Source organism: Pleurodeles waltl, chromosome 5 (genome assembly GCF_031143425.1).
Source record: "Pleurodeles waltl isolate 20211129_DDA chromosome 5, aPleWal1.hap1.20221129, whole genome shotgun sequence".
Lineage (NCBI taxonomy): Eukaryota > Metazoa > Chordata > Amphibia > Caudata > Salamandridae > Pleurodeles > Pleurodeles waltl.
Genome location: NC_090444.1, coordinates 1,219,502,176 through 1,219,518,682, shown reverse-complemented (window position 1 = coordinate 1,219,518,682; position 16,507 = coordinate 1,219,502,176). Strand labels below are relative to the sequence as shown.

The 16,507-nt window shown below is 43.0% G+C and overlaps 1 protein-coding gene across 1 annotated transcript in view; it reads right to left on the bottom strand.

The window, feature by feature from the left end:
* Positions 1 to 16,507, bottom strand: part of GRIK2 (glutamate ionotropic receptor kainate type subunit 2) — a 1,513,871-nt gene that overhangs the window by 763,881 nt on the left and 733,483 nt on the right. Inside the window, exons 7-8 of the mRNA XM_069235474.1 lie at positions 10,739 to 10,882; positions 263 to 370 (exon numbers count right to left, since the gene is read on the bottom strand). Of these exons, the coding sequence (XP_069091575.1) occupies positions 263 to 370; positions 10,739 to 10,882 (252 nt within the window). The remainder of the gene's footprint in view (positions 1 to 262; positions 371 to 10,738; positions 10,883 to 16,507) is intronic.

Here is a 16,507-nt window from a genome sequence, read left to right as displayed (position 1 = left end):
TTAAAAACTATGAAAACCACCACACATAACTTTCTAAATCGATGTAGTACAGAATAAGTAGAATTGTGTGTAAATCATCTAATTCAGACAAATTGGCCATTCATCAACCTTAGTTACTCATTAAAATAAAGCAATATCCCTTATATAGAACACATTTTATGGTAATGTATGTCAGAAGTATAACAGAAAAGAAAAAACACATTGTCATTTCATATTTTGCTTTTTTCAGTTTGCACAGAAAATTGCTGAACAAGTCAAATACCTTATCAAGACCTTCTTCCTTCAGGCTGATTATGTCCAAATCAAAATCAGTCCTCAAGCCATTGGTTTTGTTAAAAGCTATCCTTCCAGTGAGTCCTTCCCAATGGGCCTGGGGTGAAAGTAAAGAATGAAAGAAGATGGAAAAAATCATTTCTGAATTTCTGAAGATGTACTAACCTTAATTAACCAGCATCATGTTTGCATGATTTACAGTGTGTCTGAAAGCCTTTTTTTCTGAAATCACTTTCCACTTAGGTGGTTTGACTGCTGCCTGCTTTGTTTTCTAAGCCAATCTTGATTAATCTGCTAATACCTCTAAGAAAATCAAATCATATATTCAGCAAGCATCTTCAGATGTGCAAACATTATTAAAGAACTGACAATTGTCATGTTTCACAAGGTTGCTGAGTCTAGAATTTCTTTCACACAAAATGCCTGATATACAACGTATTGCCCTGATTCACAAAAATGTGTACTCACTTGTGTGTACTGTAAGTGCATACAAAATAATTTGTCATTTAAACACAGAGGGGGTTATTCTAACTTTGGAGGAGTGTAAATCCGTCCCAAAAGTGACGGTAAAGTGACGGATATACCACCAGCCGTATTACGAGTTCCATAGGATATAATGGACTCGTAATACGGCTGGTGGTAAATCCGTCACTTTTCCGTCACTTTTGGGACGGATTAACACCTCCTCCAAAGTTAGAATAACCCCCAGAATGTTTGATGGAAATTTTGAAGCACAGAATTTACCACCATGGAAGTGAACCTAAAAATATGTCTTGTAAAGAGTGCATTACGTTTCTTTCTAGCATATGAAAATAAAAAGAGAACCTATATGCCATGGCTTTGGAAGGGAGGGGCACAATCCACAAGACATAAGTTATACACACAAGCGCATATTTGTGAATGATTTACTCATGTTGATTTCCAACCTAGAAGAAAGTCTGCATGAGTAAATTTAGGGGAAAAGTGCTACTTATGAAATCTATTGCAGTGTAAAATTTATACGACTATTCCTGTGAACCGTTTTGAATCTCTAATGATTCACAACTCTATACCAAACAGGATTTACAACTTTTAACAGCAGATCAGTTTTATTTATATAAATTTCTCCTATATTTTGCCCTGCCCTAACAGTCTTAAAATATATTTCCATATTTGCCTTTTATCTGGTCATCACAAGATTTGTGCATATGTTATTTCTTAGTACTTGGCATAAGGTCAGTTGGACATAAGCAGAACACTGAAAATAAAGAATATATCTAACTGTACTTGTTTACACATTCATATACATTTTTGTATGTTATCACATAACCTGGGAGGTTGAGAGTGAGCAGTGTGAAAAGGGATAAATGATGCATTGGAATTTTAGTGGAAACAGTTCAGTATAAAGTTTCTATTGAATATTCAGAGAATGATGGTTTACTGAAAATGAATACAGCAGGGGCATTAAATGATCAGCCACCTACAGTATCACAATGAATTTTAGGAATTGAGTGTGTAGAGGTTCTAAAGGCAAGGGCTCATGGAGGATGGTGATCCTGCTGCAAAGTAGAAGGCTGACCTGTGAACAGTGTCTTATGAATTAGCTAGAATGAAACTCTAGAGCTGGGTTGTTATCACATTTAGGTTTTAAATCAGGGCCGCCTCTTCCTTGTCCCCTGCTGGGCTGTGTGAACTATTTACTATGGAAGCCTAATCTGATGTATATTTTAATGATTGGTGTTAGAAAGTGGATTATTGGTAAGGGCAGGTAAGTACCTACACTAAACAATAGGCCACTATTCCCCACTAGGCTCAGTCAGGTCTCAATAAATTAACCCCAGCTCAACCCTTGGTAGCTTGGCAGTGAGCAACAATGCTTAATTTAGGAGAAAAAGTGTGTAAAGCATTCAAGTATCACAAACCAGTAATAAAATAAACCACAGGAAACAGTTTAAAAATCCAAAACCGAGTTATAAAAATAGGAAATATTTGTATATTTAATTTGACACCAAAACTAATAAAATCAGATAAGAGGAACCAGATATATGAATTTCTAAAGAATTCATGTTTTTAGCTGTTAGAAACTAAACGCGTCACTCGGGATATCTTATTGCACCTCGACCGGGGTAAAGTCAAAGTTTAAGGTTGACCGCGATGGAGCCCTGCTTGGCTACAGTTAGCGGGAGGCCTTGTTCAAACGTTTACCCTCAGACTTAGGGGCATATTTATATTCTGTTTGCACCGAATTAGTGTCATTTTTTTTTTTACTCTAATTCGGTACAAAACTAACACCATATTTATACTTTGGTGCTAGACCCGTCTAGCACCACATTTATAGAGCTAAAGTCATTTTTTGGAAGTGGAGACCTACCTTGCCTTAATGAGATGCACGGTTGGCGTTCCCATGCAAAAAATGACTCTATGGCCTTAAAGATGGTGCACGTGAGGAAGGAGGGGTCAAAAAATGGTGCAAAGCTTGCTTTGCTCTGTTTTTTAACTCCTGGGTCAGGGCAGGCGTTAGGGGACCTGTGGGCCTATTTCCGTGGTGGAATACCATGGAATAAGCCCACAAGTGAAAATAAGGTAGTTTAAGACATTGGAAGTACTTTAAATTCCAAAGTCGAATTTGCTTATAATTTTAATTTAAAAGCAGCCAGCAAGCCAGGCCTGCCTTTAAAATGACAATGTGCACCTCATCAGTGCACCTATGGGTGCACTACCTATGCTGGGGTCCCTAAACCTACATGCACTACCATATACTAAGGACTTATAGGTAGGTTGATACTGTCAATTATAATTAGCCTAATTTGCATATCCAGTTTACACAGAACACTGGCCCTGGGACTGGTAAGCAGTACCCAGGGCACAGCCAAGAGTCAGTAACCACCAGTATCTGTCTAAAAGGATTGGGGATGACCAGGGCAAAAAGAAGCACTTTCCTACAATTGGCTTTTGCATATTTCGCATAATTTCTGTTACAATTATGCTGTACATGTAATTTTTGCTTGTGGAAGACTTGCCTGAGCAGAAAAGTGCACTATAACTGTAAATTAGGATGTGTTCTCCGCCTGCATTGGTTGAATATATAACTTTGAGTGCATGCATTAAAGACCGTATGGAAAATAAATGCAGCTGATTTTCTGCATACTTTTGTATGAAAGGGTATACCTTATGCACAGTTTTACCCAGATAACAGCCCAGCAAAATGTGTGAAATAAATGTAATTCCCAAAAATATTCCCCATGCTATGTGTGGGGAAAAAGATCCCCATTCGCTGGCAACCCTGATTCACTTACATTTTTTTCTTGATTGTTTTCATTGTTTCTACAACTTCTGTTTGTGTGAAATATGTGGATATGTGGCTTAGAATCCCAGCACTGCAGCTTACAGGGAGCACTCATGAGCATGGTGAATTTGCACAGATGTGCAATTACTGTAACAATTTCAAAACTAGAATGGAATTATATCTTAGATAGAAAGGTGTCCTCCTGGTAATTTCAAAGACATGATTGGCAAAGATTTTGCTGTGACTAAAAAACACATGGGTCAGTTCACAAAACTATTTATTAGTAGGTGAAGTAGTACCACAGTAATATTAATTAACATACTCATAAATGCATTTGTGAAATTGCCCACTCCCTATGAGCAAAAGTGCAAAGAAGGCACACCCCTTTCTCTTTCCACTAACTGTACAGAGATAGTCTCTGAATATTGCCATGTCATTCCCACATTAGATAGGGATGTGCGAAATTTGAGTATTTTGCTTTCACATAATTATGTGAAATTCCAGCAAAATTATGCAAAAAGTGAATATGACATTTCACACTATTTTGGAGTGAAAGACAGCCTTGTGTTGAATATTTTGCTGAGGTTGTATTTAACCAAGAACCGTGAGCAACAGCTCCTCGCATTTTCGTGTTCTTGTGCATTTTCTGCACATTTTTACCATTAATGGTGAATAATGATATAAAGTAGTGCAATGGCTTAATTTGGGGAACTGGTTGTAAGAAATCTAACGCCTAATTCCTGAAATTACACAAATTATGCCAGCATCATTTAAATGTTGCCCAGACCTAATGTTAGATGTATTGCACCCAATTCACAAAAGCACTTACAAGCATGTGAAGTCATACTACAGGTTTACTATTTCCTATACTTTTGTGAATTAGCCCCACAATATGCAGGAGTATGCTGGTCAAAGATGTAGCAGAAGACCAAGGGGCATATTTATACTCTGTTTGCGCCGGAATTGCGTCGGTTTTTTTTTACGCAATTCCGACGCAAAACTAACTCCATATTTATACTTTGCCGTTAGACGCGTCTAGCGCCAAAGTCCATGGAGTTTGCGTCATTTTTTTGCGTGGACACCTACTTTGCGTTAATGATATGCAAGGTAGGCGTTCCCGTCTAAAAAATTGACTCCGAGGCATGTGCGCCGTATTTACACTCCCGGGCAAAATTCACGCCCGGGAGTGGGCGGGTCAAAAAAAATGACGTACGGCCGCTTTTGCGCCGTTTTTTAGCGCCTGGACAAGGCAGGCGTTAAGGGACCTGTGGGCTCGGAAGGAGCCCAGAGGTGCCCTCCCATGCCCCCAGGGACACCCCCTGTCACCCTTGCCCACCCCAGGAGGACACCCAAGGCAGGAGGGACCCATCCCAGGGACATTAAGGTAAGTTCCGGTAAGTATTTTTTTGAAAAAAAAATGTTGGCATAGGGGGGCCTGATTTGTGCCCCCCTACATGCCACTATGCCCAATGACCATGCCCAGGGGACAGAAGTCCCCTGGGCATGGCCATTGGGCAAGGGGGCATGACTCCTGTCTTTGCTATGACAGGAGTCATTTCTATGGGGGTTGGGAGTCGAAAAAAATGGCGCAAATCGGGTTGAGGCGAAAAATTTGCCTCAGCCTGACTTGCCCCATTTTTTGGCGCCCAAGATCCATATCCCCCCAGGCCGGCGCTGCCTGGTGTACGTCGTTTTTTTTCACGCACACCAGGCAGCGCCGGCGGCTAACGTCATTGATTAAATACGGCGCCCGCATGGCGCTTCAGAATGGCATTAGCCGGCGCAATTTTTTTTTACGCAAAACTGCGTTAGCGCAGTTTTGCGTCAAAAAGTATAAATATGGCCCCAAGTCATTGGAAATTCAATCTGCCTTCCATCACGAAGGTGGGGTGAAACCATACTAATAACTCTCTTAAAAAAGAAAAGTGGCCTTATTTGTGCAATTTAACCTTTTCGGTGCGGGCGTCGGCCACTGGCCGACACCCACACACCCTCCCTGGTGCGGGTCACGACCAGTGGCCAACACCAGGAAGGGTATTAATAAATCCTCGGGTGCGTCGCACCCGATTATTATTTTTTTTTTTTAAACTTCCCCCGGGAGACACGGAAGCTTCCGTGTCTCCCCCCGCCCCCCACCCGCCCCTTTGTGACGTCAGCGCGCCGCGAGGCGCGCTGACGTTTCAAAGGTGTTTTCCCCATCAAAGCAGGAAGCAGCCTTGCGGCCGCTTCCTGCTTTGATGGGGAAAACAGCCTTTCCCACGTTCGGGAAGGCCTCGTAAGAAAGGGGAGAGTCTCCCCTTTCTTACGAGGCCTTCCTGAAAGTGTTTCCTGGCCCCTGATCGCAGCACAGCTGCGATCGGGGGCCAGGAAACACCACTAGACCCCAGGGATTTCACTTTCGGGGGGGCGGCCCCCCCGGAAAACGGGCCGCCCCCGGCATAATTTTTATTTTAAAAAAAAGGTAGGTGCCCCCTGGGGGGGCGCGATTGCGCCCCCCCCCCCCCCCCCAGGGGATTTTTTTTTTTTTTCAAAAAATAAATAAAATATATAAAATAAAATGACAGGGGGTCGCCCGTGGGCAGGGTGACCCCCTGTGGGGGCAATATTTTTTTTTAGATGTTGTAGGGTTTCCCTGGGGGCCATTTTGGCCCCCAAGGAAACCATACAACAACTAAAAAAAAATAGATGTATATATAGATCTATATATATCTATGTAGATAGATATATCTAGGTACATGGATATATCTATAGATATATCTATATAGATAGATATATATATATATATAGAGGTAGATCTATATCAATCAAAGAGATTTATAAAGCGCGCAACTCACCCGTGAGGGTCTCAAGGCGCTGGGGGGGGGGATGGGGGGAGGGAAAGGGGCTGGGAGGTTCACTGTTCGAAAAGCCAGGTTTTGAGGCCCTTCCTGAAAAGAAGTAGGTTTTGGGTCTTGCGAAGGTGGGTTGTGAGGGCGTTCCAGGTTTTGGGTGCAAGGTAGGAGAAGGATCTGCCCCCGGTGGTGGTGTGTTTGATGCGGGGGACAGAGGCGAGAGAGAGGTCAGCTGAGCGGACGTTTCGTGTGGGGGTGTAGAAGGTGACTCTCGTTGAGGTAGGCAGGGCCTTTGTTGTGGAGTGATTTGTGTGCGAGGATGAGGATCTTGAAGGTGATCCTTTTGTCAATGGGGAGCCAGTGGAGGGATTTGAGGTGTGGAGAGATGTGTTTGTGTCGGCGGAGGTCGAGGATGAGTCGTGCTGCTGAGTTCTGGATGCGTGTAGTTTGCGCTTGAGTTTTAGAGTGGTGCCGGCGTAGAGGGCGTTTCCGTAATCAAGCCTGCTGCTGATGAGTGCGTGAGTGACAGTTTTTCTGGTCTCTGTGGGGATCCATTTGAATGTTTTTCAGTATACGGAGTGTGTTGAAGCATGAGGAGGTAAGAGCGTTGATTTGTTGGGTCATCGAGAGGGAGGAGTCTAGGATGATGCTGAGGTTGCATGCGTGGTTGGCGGGGGTGGGTGCAGGGCCTAGCGTGGTGGGCCACCATGAGGGGTCCCAGGTGTTTTTGTGTGGGCCAAAGAGGATTATTTCGGTTTTGCTTGAGTTGAGTTTCAGGTGGTTGGCTGTCATATATATATCACTTTTGTCAATATGTGTGTGGTTTCCCTGGGGGGAAAAGGGTCCGACTTGTCTAGTGGCAGTTTTAGTGCCATAAAGAAGCGCAGAAGGTTTATATGCCTACTGAAAAGAGCAAATCTGTATTTTATGTAAATTGCTGAGTACATTAGTAAAGTCTATGGAGAGATGAAGGGCACTTTTGCTGGGTGGTAATGAGGGAATCCGAGGAGGAGAGAGTGGGAGCACCAATAATGATTGTTTGACTGGGCGCAGGAGGTGCTAAAGACTGTGACGAATGGTATGTGACAAGGTGTTTTTTGAGTGTCTTGAAAGTACGTGCTGATTGAGGGAAGAAGCGCAGGTAAGGTGGCCTCTACTGTTGCACGTATCTCACACACACCATCGATTTTGTGACTATCTACGTAGGCTAGTGTTTTAGAGCAACAGTTTAGCCAATAGCAGAGATGGCATCTTGATGGATGACTGCTGACTGCACTCGGGTTATAGAGGACCGCTCTGACATAGGATCAGAGACTGAGACATCAGATACTGAGACAGCATCTGAGGGATAGGACAATGGCGCAGACTCTGGGAGTGATTTTTCAGTCAGAGGAGTCCCATTCGATAACTCCTCTTCCAGTACATTATGAGGGAGGTGATGAGGACAGTCCTGCTGTCCCTTCGCAAGCTGTTCGTGCAACTGGGTAATAGTGGGTTAGGCCAACCCAGAGAGCAGGTGAATGCGGCGGCAAGCAGAGAGAGAGTGCTCTCTTGGGAGCTCCCCAATTTAGTTCAGCCCCAAATTCCACCACCCAAATCATATTGTGGAGACATCAAAATTGTCTATGGCAAAACAAACTGGTTTTTTTAAGGCAGGCACCTGTGTTTTTGGTCCTGGATTCGGCGGCCATATAGAGAAACACACTAAACCCAAACATTTCTGGAAACTAGACATTCGGGGGAGTCCTCAGAGGTGTGACTTGTGTGGATTCCCCAAAGTTTTCTTACCCAGAATACCCTGCAAAGCTGTAATGTTGAAAAAAAACTCAATTTTTCTCGCATTTCTGTCACACAAACTACAGGAATATGCTGTGATCCACAACATTCCTACCACCCAGTAACTCCTCACCTGTCTTGATAAAAACACTACCCCACTTGAGTGCCTACACCTAGTGCCTGTGTCAGGAATGGATCACCCCAGGGTCAACAGCTGCCTCACGTAAGGACCAACATTGACCGTTGTGTGATCTATTCCTGTCGCAGGCACCAGGCCTAACCACACAAGTGAGGTATCATATTTATCGGGAGACTTGGGGGAACGCTGGGTGGAAGGAAATTTGTGGCTCCTCTCAGATTCCAGAACTTTCTGTCACCGAAATGTGAGGAAAACGTGTTATTTTAGCCACATTTTGAGGTTTGCAAAGGATTCTGGGTAACAGAACCTGGTCCGAGCCCCACAAGTCACCTCATCTTGGATTCCCCTGGGATTCTAGTTTTCAAAAATGTGCTGGTTTGCTAGGTTTCCCCAGGTGCCGGCTGAGCTAGAGGCCAAAATCCACAGGTAGGCACTGTTTTCTATGAAAAAATGTGATGTGTCCACGTTGTGTTTTGGGGCATTTCCTGTTGCGGGCGCTAGGCCTACCGACACAAGTGAGGTATCATTTTTATCGGGAGACTTGGGGGAATGCTGGGTGGAAGGAAATTTGAGGCTCCTCTCAGATTCCAGAACTTTCTGTCACCGAAATGTTAGGAAAACTTGTTTTTTTAGCCACTTTTTGAGGTTTCCAAAGGATTCTGGGTAACATAACCTGGTCAGAGCCCCACGAGTCACCCCATCTTGGATTCCCCTAGGTCTCTAGTTTTCAAAAATGCACAGGTTTGGTAGGTTTCCCTATGTGCCGGCTGAGCTAGAGGCCAAAATCTACAGGTAGGCACTTTGGAAAAAACAGCTGTGTTTTCTATTAAAAAAATAGGATGTGTCCATGTTGTGTTTTGGGGCATTTCCTGTCGCGGGCACTAGGCCTACCCACACAAGTGAGGTATCATTTTTATCGGGAGACTTGGGGGAACATAGAATAGCAAAACAAGTGTTATTGCCCCTTATCTTTCTCTACATTTTTTCCTTCCAAATATAAGAGAGTGTGTAAAAAAGACGTCTATTTGAGAAATGCCCTGCAATTCACATGCTAGTATGGGCACCTCGGAATTCAGCGATGTGCAAATAACCACTGCTCCTCAAAACCTTATCTTGATCCCATTTTGGAAATGCAAAGGTTTTCTTGATACCTCTTTTTCACTCTTCATATTTCAGCAAATGAATTGCTGTATACCCAGTATAGAATGAAAACCAACTGCAGGGTGCAGCTCATTTATTGGCTCTGGGTACCTAGGGTTCTTGATGAACCTACAAGCCCTTTATATCCCCGCAACCAGAAGAGTCCAGCAGACAAAACGGTATATTGCTTTCAGAAATCTGACATCGCAGGAAAAAGTTACAGAGTAAAACATAAAGAAAAATGGCTGTTGTTTTCAGCTCAATTTCAATATTTTTTTATTTCAGCTGTTATTTTCTGTAGAAAAACCTTGTAGGATCTACACAAATGACCCTTGCTGAATTCAGAATTTTGTCTAGTTTTCAGAAATGTTTAGCATTCCGGGATCCAGCATTGGTTTCACACCCATTCCTGTCACTAACTGGAAGGAGGCTGAAAGCACCAAATATAGTAAAAATGGGGTATGTCCCAGTAAAATGCCAAATTTGTGTTGAAAAATGTGGTTTTCTGATTCAAGTCTGCCCGTTCCTGAAAGGTGGGAAGATAGGGATTTCAACACCAGAAACCCTTTGTTGATGGCATTTTCAGGGAAAAAACCACAAGCCTTCTTCGGCAGCCCTTTTTTCCCATTTTTTTGGAAAAAACTAAATTTTCACTGTATTTTGGCTATTTTCTTGGTCTCCTCCAGGGGAAACCACAAACTCTGGGTACCATTAGAATCCCTAGGATGTTGGGGAAAAAGGACGCAAATTTGGCGTGGTTAGCTTATGTGGTCAAAAAGTTATGAAGCCCTAAGCGCGAAATACCCCAAATAGCCAAAAAAGGGCTCAGCACTGGGGGGGAAAAGGCCCAGCAGCTAAGGGGTTAAGAATATACAATAACAATATATCAGCTGTATCTTAAGGATTTTCATGGTCCCTTTGAAAGAATTATTTTAGGAGCCCCTGTTCCAAAAAACTTTGAAATGTATTACCTATTTTCACCTAAATCAAGCCCCATGACGCCCAACAATATTCAATAATATGTTAAAGGTTGACTTAGAAAAATAGATAGTAAAGAAAAAGTTCACCCTCTCACGCGCTTCGGCCTTAGATGGTGGGGCACTGACCAAATTGCCCACTGTGCCCGTGCTTTAAAGCGTAGCTGATTTGATGCTAAGAAATGGTACTCTGCGATAAATCGCCTTTAGACAAACAAACGGAGCCACAATAAAGCTGAGAAAACGCAGTGCCTGACATTAAAAAGGTTTCTCTTATAACCTCGCACAATGGTGATGAAACAAGTGCAGCAGTCATACATATCTCATGGATTCATACCTCTTTAATGAGACTGATAAAGCGGGCCCCAAAGCGCCAAGGCTTGTGCCGATTACACTGTAATGAACTGACAGTCATCTGCGAGAACTGCTGCACGGCCACCGACACAACGTGCACCGCGTCGTACATCAGAGCGGCGTCAGTCTGAAAAAAACAAGAGGAAATAATTGGCGTCAAGGCGGAGGGGCGCGTGCTCAACTGGTAGAAATAACGTAAACCAGTGTAACGACAAGGAGAAGACCGGAATCAACCAGCAATGCTTACTGTCCAATGCGCGCATACCACATTGCATACGATTCATAAACACCTAGGATTAAGAAACATTACGAGAGACAGTTTAAAAAAAAAAAGAAAATGCTATATTAGCCAACCTCTTTGTACTGTAACAGGTCAGAAGTGAACGCCTCTGCACACCGGGATGAAAGTGTTCCTGTGCTTTAAGACTGCAGAGACAAATGAGTGCACGAGCCTCAGACAAACGAAACATTTTTTTTTTTTTTAATGAGAGGCCTATTCGCCCATTTTTAGGGCGAGCCTGTGTAGCATGCGCTTGCGCATGTGTATCGCTTGCAAGATGCTTTAGTAGTGAGAAAAGGGCTCAAAGCCCCGTCAATGTCACGTCAGTGTCTTTCGTTGGTTTGTGGGCTTGCCTTTTAAAATCTGCTTGCTTTCATTAGTGGTAGGCATGCATACGTCATTCTTTTCCGGTGGTTAGCCCTCCTCAAGCGCAGCGACCAAGTACTGAAAACATACGAGGTTCTCTGTTTTCTGTCTGGTTTGTGGACTACTTTTTTTTCTCTTTTTTTGCAGCGCTATTTTGCTTGTTTAGCAGCGTGATCAAGCTTGTTTTTTTTCCATTTAATGAGGCAAGAAAAGTCCGGTTGGGAGTTTACAACTGCTAATAGCTCTAACTCAGAGAAATGCGAGACCCGTTGCATTGCAAATCCTTCTTTTCTGCGTATTCGCATATGCGCTTCCTTCCTCCTAGCGTTCCTTTGTCTTTTTCCAGTTTTTCGAACATCCGTCAAAGTTTGTTTGTTTCTCTCGTTTCCTTGTGTTCTTCTTTCGTCCTGCCTTCCTCATTCCTTCTACTTCTCGTCCTGTTTTCCTTCTTCCTCCTTCTTCCTCCTTCTCTCCCTTTACTTTGTTTTTTCTCAATCATCTCTATATTCATTTCTTAATTCTTTATCCCGTCCAATTCCTTTAGTCCTTACTTTCTGCATTCTTCCTTCTTTTATTCTTTATTGAAATTCTCTCTTCCTTCCCCCCATGTTCTCTCACTAACTCCCTTCCTTCTTTTCTTTTCTCTTTCCTCTATTTTCAGTGCTTGTAACGCAGTGCTCATATTAGTTCCCTGTTGCACCATTCACTTCTCTTGCTTCCTGGCTCCCCGTCTTCATTTCTTGTATGGACTCTTCTGTTTCCTGCTTCCCATTTCGTGATGTTTTTGTGCTTCGGTAGTCCCTCCATTCTGCTGTCTGCCGTCTCCCTCACTTCTTCCTTTTATATCTTGCTCTTTCCTTTCTTCCTCCATCACTCCTCTCCTAGCATTCAAGCATTGTAATTCACCTTCAAACAACTCCAGTTGTTAAAATGAGGCTCCCATTGTTTTCATTGGGCCTCCTTTCACTTTGCAGGATTAGTGTCAATATTTTTGTCGCTAATGCTGCAAAGTGCTAAACTAGCGTCAACATTTTTGACGCCTGTTACCAAACATGTGCCATGGTGCGCCCTATCATAAATACAGCACACAAATGGTGGCATTAGGGGCGCAAGAAAAGTGGTGCATCACTACATGATACATTACTTTTCATAAATATGCCCCTTATTTTGGGGAAATTAGGAAGACTAGATTACTCCAGATCATCTCCCATTTCAAAGTGAGACCCAAACCACCTGCTCAATTTAGAAATGCAGTCAATACCTAGTGTAGAGGTGTGTAAGTGTAAAAAAAAGACGTGATTTTTCACGTGTTCGAGTAATAATAATAATAATAATAATAATAACTGTAGTAATATGTAGTACTTCATTTAGCACTGCTGCCACTTCTAAGCACGTGTAAATATTGTGTGTTAGAATTAGGCACTCTTTGCAAATTACCAATGCACATTCCCAACCAAATGTAATAATTTGCTACTGGAAACATCCGTTTGAGTGGTTCTCTACTGAGTCTCTGATGAATGTAACAATTCTCTCAAAATGAGATGCAAATGGAACAAACTAGGTGAATTGAAAGGGAAGACAGGTGGACAGCCTTGTGAAAATAAACTCCGTCATCTGCCCAGTATACCTCGGAGGGAGAAAGGCCTGTTTCCCCCTTCGCTTTGACATAATTAGTGAACTGCGAAATGAGTTCCATAATGGATGGACACCCCCCGAGACTCGGTGTTTGTCGCATGCAGCTACCTTAATGCCCTGCCGCTGCACGATAGAGTCCGAAGACTGACACGTTATTGCTCTATGGAGACATTAATGTATGCTTCCTTCCCAGCCGCCTCCCCAAGGGCCTCCGCCTGGCTTCAAAGCATTAATAGCTACTAGAAACACACTGGTGTCGGTAGGCGCGGCTGTGGTTATCACATATGAAACAAAACTCTAGTCTATATTTACACCTGACCTTCAGGCCCTCGGTAGTGCTTGCAATTGAAAGTTTTTAGATATCCCTTGCTGTTACTCAAGAGGCTTAACCATGGACGTCAATTCACCAAAGAGTGGAGCCCTAACTGACATCCATAAGGACGTGCTGCCACTGTGCTCCTAGCACTGAATTTGACACCTCTGAGGCCTGGGGTCACAAAGGCAGAGCCCGGCGTAGCAAAGGGCAAGGAAGGGGTCACAGGTGCGACCTCTGGCAACACCTAAATGAAGTCCATGGGCTTAACCTTCGGTTTCCCTACTGAAAAATAGGGACATGTGTGGTGGAAACAAGGGGATGTCACCAAGTGACAATTATAGAAAACATTTTTATTTAGGCATCTGTATTTGGAAATGTACAACGGGCTAGCATGGACTAATAGTCATAATGGCGTAATCAAAGATCACAGCATAATCCGATTGTAATAGTTTGGTGTTAATAGAGTTAGTAGTAATAAGGAATACAAACGATTGGGTGTTCATCCCATAAGGGATTTATACAGTAAAGAAAGACTATATATTAATCTAAGAGTTTCAGTTTCAAAAAAAGTCAAAAACATTGTGTGACAATGAAGCAATTGTATCAAAATGTGGTACTGGACTGTACAGGATGTAAATTGAGCCTCCTGCCTCCATCTATCAGAAACTCTAATGATCATATATAAAACACCCCATAATTGACTCTGTGATAACATGCACTGCCATGTTATTCTTATGATAGCTCTTTTTTTGTACCGTTGACAAATTGTGGTTTTTTTCAGCATGGCAGCTGGAGCCAGTTATGGCGTCTGGTTTGTGTGTTGATAACAATAACCAGGGAATTTCAATTGTTTTGCATGTTTGAGCCAGAACCAGAAATCAATTTCAAACCTCTGCTGCACACAGCTTTCTCCTTCCACAATGCATAGTAACCCTGTGACACAGGACCCGGCCTGTGTTGAAGCCCTCTTGTCCACCCACTGTGGATGGGCAACCCTGGCCCAAGCCTGGTGTGCACAGCCTTCATCGGTGTGGTGCGGTAAATGGGCACCTTGGCCTGGGATGCAGCCAGGCCCTGCTTCTAACCCATATGTCGATTATTATGATTTGTTGTTTAATAATTTATTTTGTAAATTTTAGTGATGTCACAACTGATGTCAGTGCTGATGCCTTAGGTGATGTCATCAATAATGTGTAAAGTCATACAAAGCATGCGGGGGTTGCACAAGTTATGGATTGCCTTGCGAACTATAACTGGCGTATTTCTTCAGCTTGTGTATGAACCAGAACCAGCATAAACGGCATGATTTAAAAACGTAAACTTACACTTTTTGTAGCTTATGATTTTTTTAAATTCACAGAGGAATATTACAAGTAGTATCTTTATCCCTGCAGAGCCTCTGCACTCGTGGTGGATATTCCATACATAAAAAGATAGACAGTTGTAAAGACACTACTTATTCCTTTGTTAATTGCAAAAAATCGTAAGCTTACTCAGAAGTGTAAGTTTACTTTTGTGAATCGGGTCCTAAGTTTCTAACTGTGCCTTTTTTAGTGATTTTCTTGGGCTTTTTTATTTTGCACAGGTGTTGCATACATGACCATTGCCATAGTCACTTTGGGCAGCCAACCTCCAATGAGCATGACCCATGGAGTGTGTGGCCCTAATCCCAGTAGAGAGGGAGCTGACCCCAGAACTGGTTAGAAGTGCCCACAGAGGAGGAGTTGGTCACTCCCATAGCTATAACTCTTTTGGGGGGGGGGGCACACAGGCTTTCTACAAAAGGAAAAGGATTATGACATATTCAATTTAGGCCAAGAGGGGCACTGTGGGAGTGCTTGCAGTGGGGACCACAGGGCCCAACGGAAAAGTGGGTAGTGTTAAGCCTGGGAACTTTTTTCATGCTAGTTAGGGACGTTCTAGTACTCGCCACTTCCCACAAGCTAGTACAAGGCAAAAATGTGACATCCCTCTCCACCCTTTTCAGAACATTCTGCACCTGTTGAAAGAACAGAAGAAGGGCTACACATGCTTTTTGAGACATGCGAGGAGACTTAAAGGCCTGAATCTGCTCGTACTTGCACCCAGGACAAAGAAGTAGACATCAATGGTCAGTTGGCTGAACTCCTGTTAAGCTACAGGGACACAAAAGCTGCATTTCTGAAAAGCCCAAATGACTAGTTTCTACTGGACCAGCCCTAAACCCTACCGGTGGCTTCTGCTGGAGTGAGTCTTGACCCTCACGTTATGTTTGTGAGGTCTTGGGACAACTGGCTACATCAAAGTGAACTTCCCTTAAGATCCCTGAAAAATCTGTCACTTAGAAACTTTTTGAACTAAAGACCTCCAGGACAATCCTGTCAAGCCAATCTGACCTATGTGTGTTGCTACTGCGATGAATAAAGAGGTCTCCTCTGTTCTGAGCTTTTCTGAAGCAGCAAATCTGGTCTCATAGGACTTCACTGAGCTGGTATCTGGCCTTGTGAAGCCCTCTTTAGGTACAGTTCACCATCTTGCCCCTCTTGGAGATTTTGAGCTCCAAAAAAGTTATTTAGGTCCCCCCAAAAAAAACACAGCGATGTTGATTCCTATAGGGAATTTTTCTGATGGCACCAGTGTAGTTATAGTGAGGTCAAACTTTCCATAGGAAAGGATGTTTTTCTTTTCTTAATAACATTGGTAACATAAGAAAAATACATTGAGATTTTTCCATTCAAAATGATCTTCTTCTTTGGCTCCTTCGTGTTAAGTTTTGCATTGATCCTTCAAGCGGGGGTCAAGGAAAAAGACAGCTCCCAAAGCAGGATTTCGCATTTTAATTCCCAAAGGATAGTTTTCTCTCCAACACATAAAAAAATGCTGCACAGAATTACACTAAATTGACCGCAAAGTGAGAACTTTACTCTGAAAGAGTGCTTTTTAAAATTGGTGTAATTCCAAACAGTAGTGTCCAAGACATAAGCAAGTAAAAGGGTTGTGGTGGGCATGAGGGGGTTAACCTGTAAAAATGTAGAATCTCTGCAACCATTACGTTCCGCAATACACTGAAAATAAAAAAAAAGTTGGCTGTGATTAGCTAGCTGGGAAGCTTTTTCTCATGTTGCCCATTTCGGTACCATGGATCCAAAAAACGAATCTGTGGAACCGTAACGAAT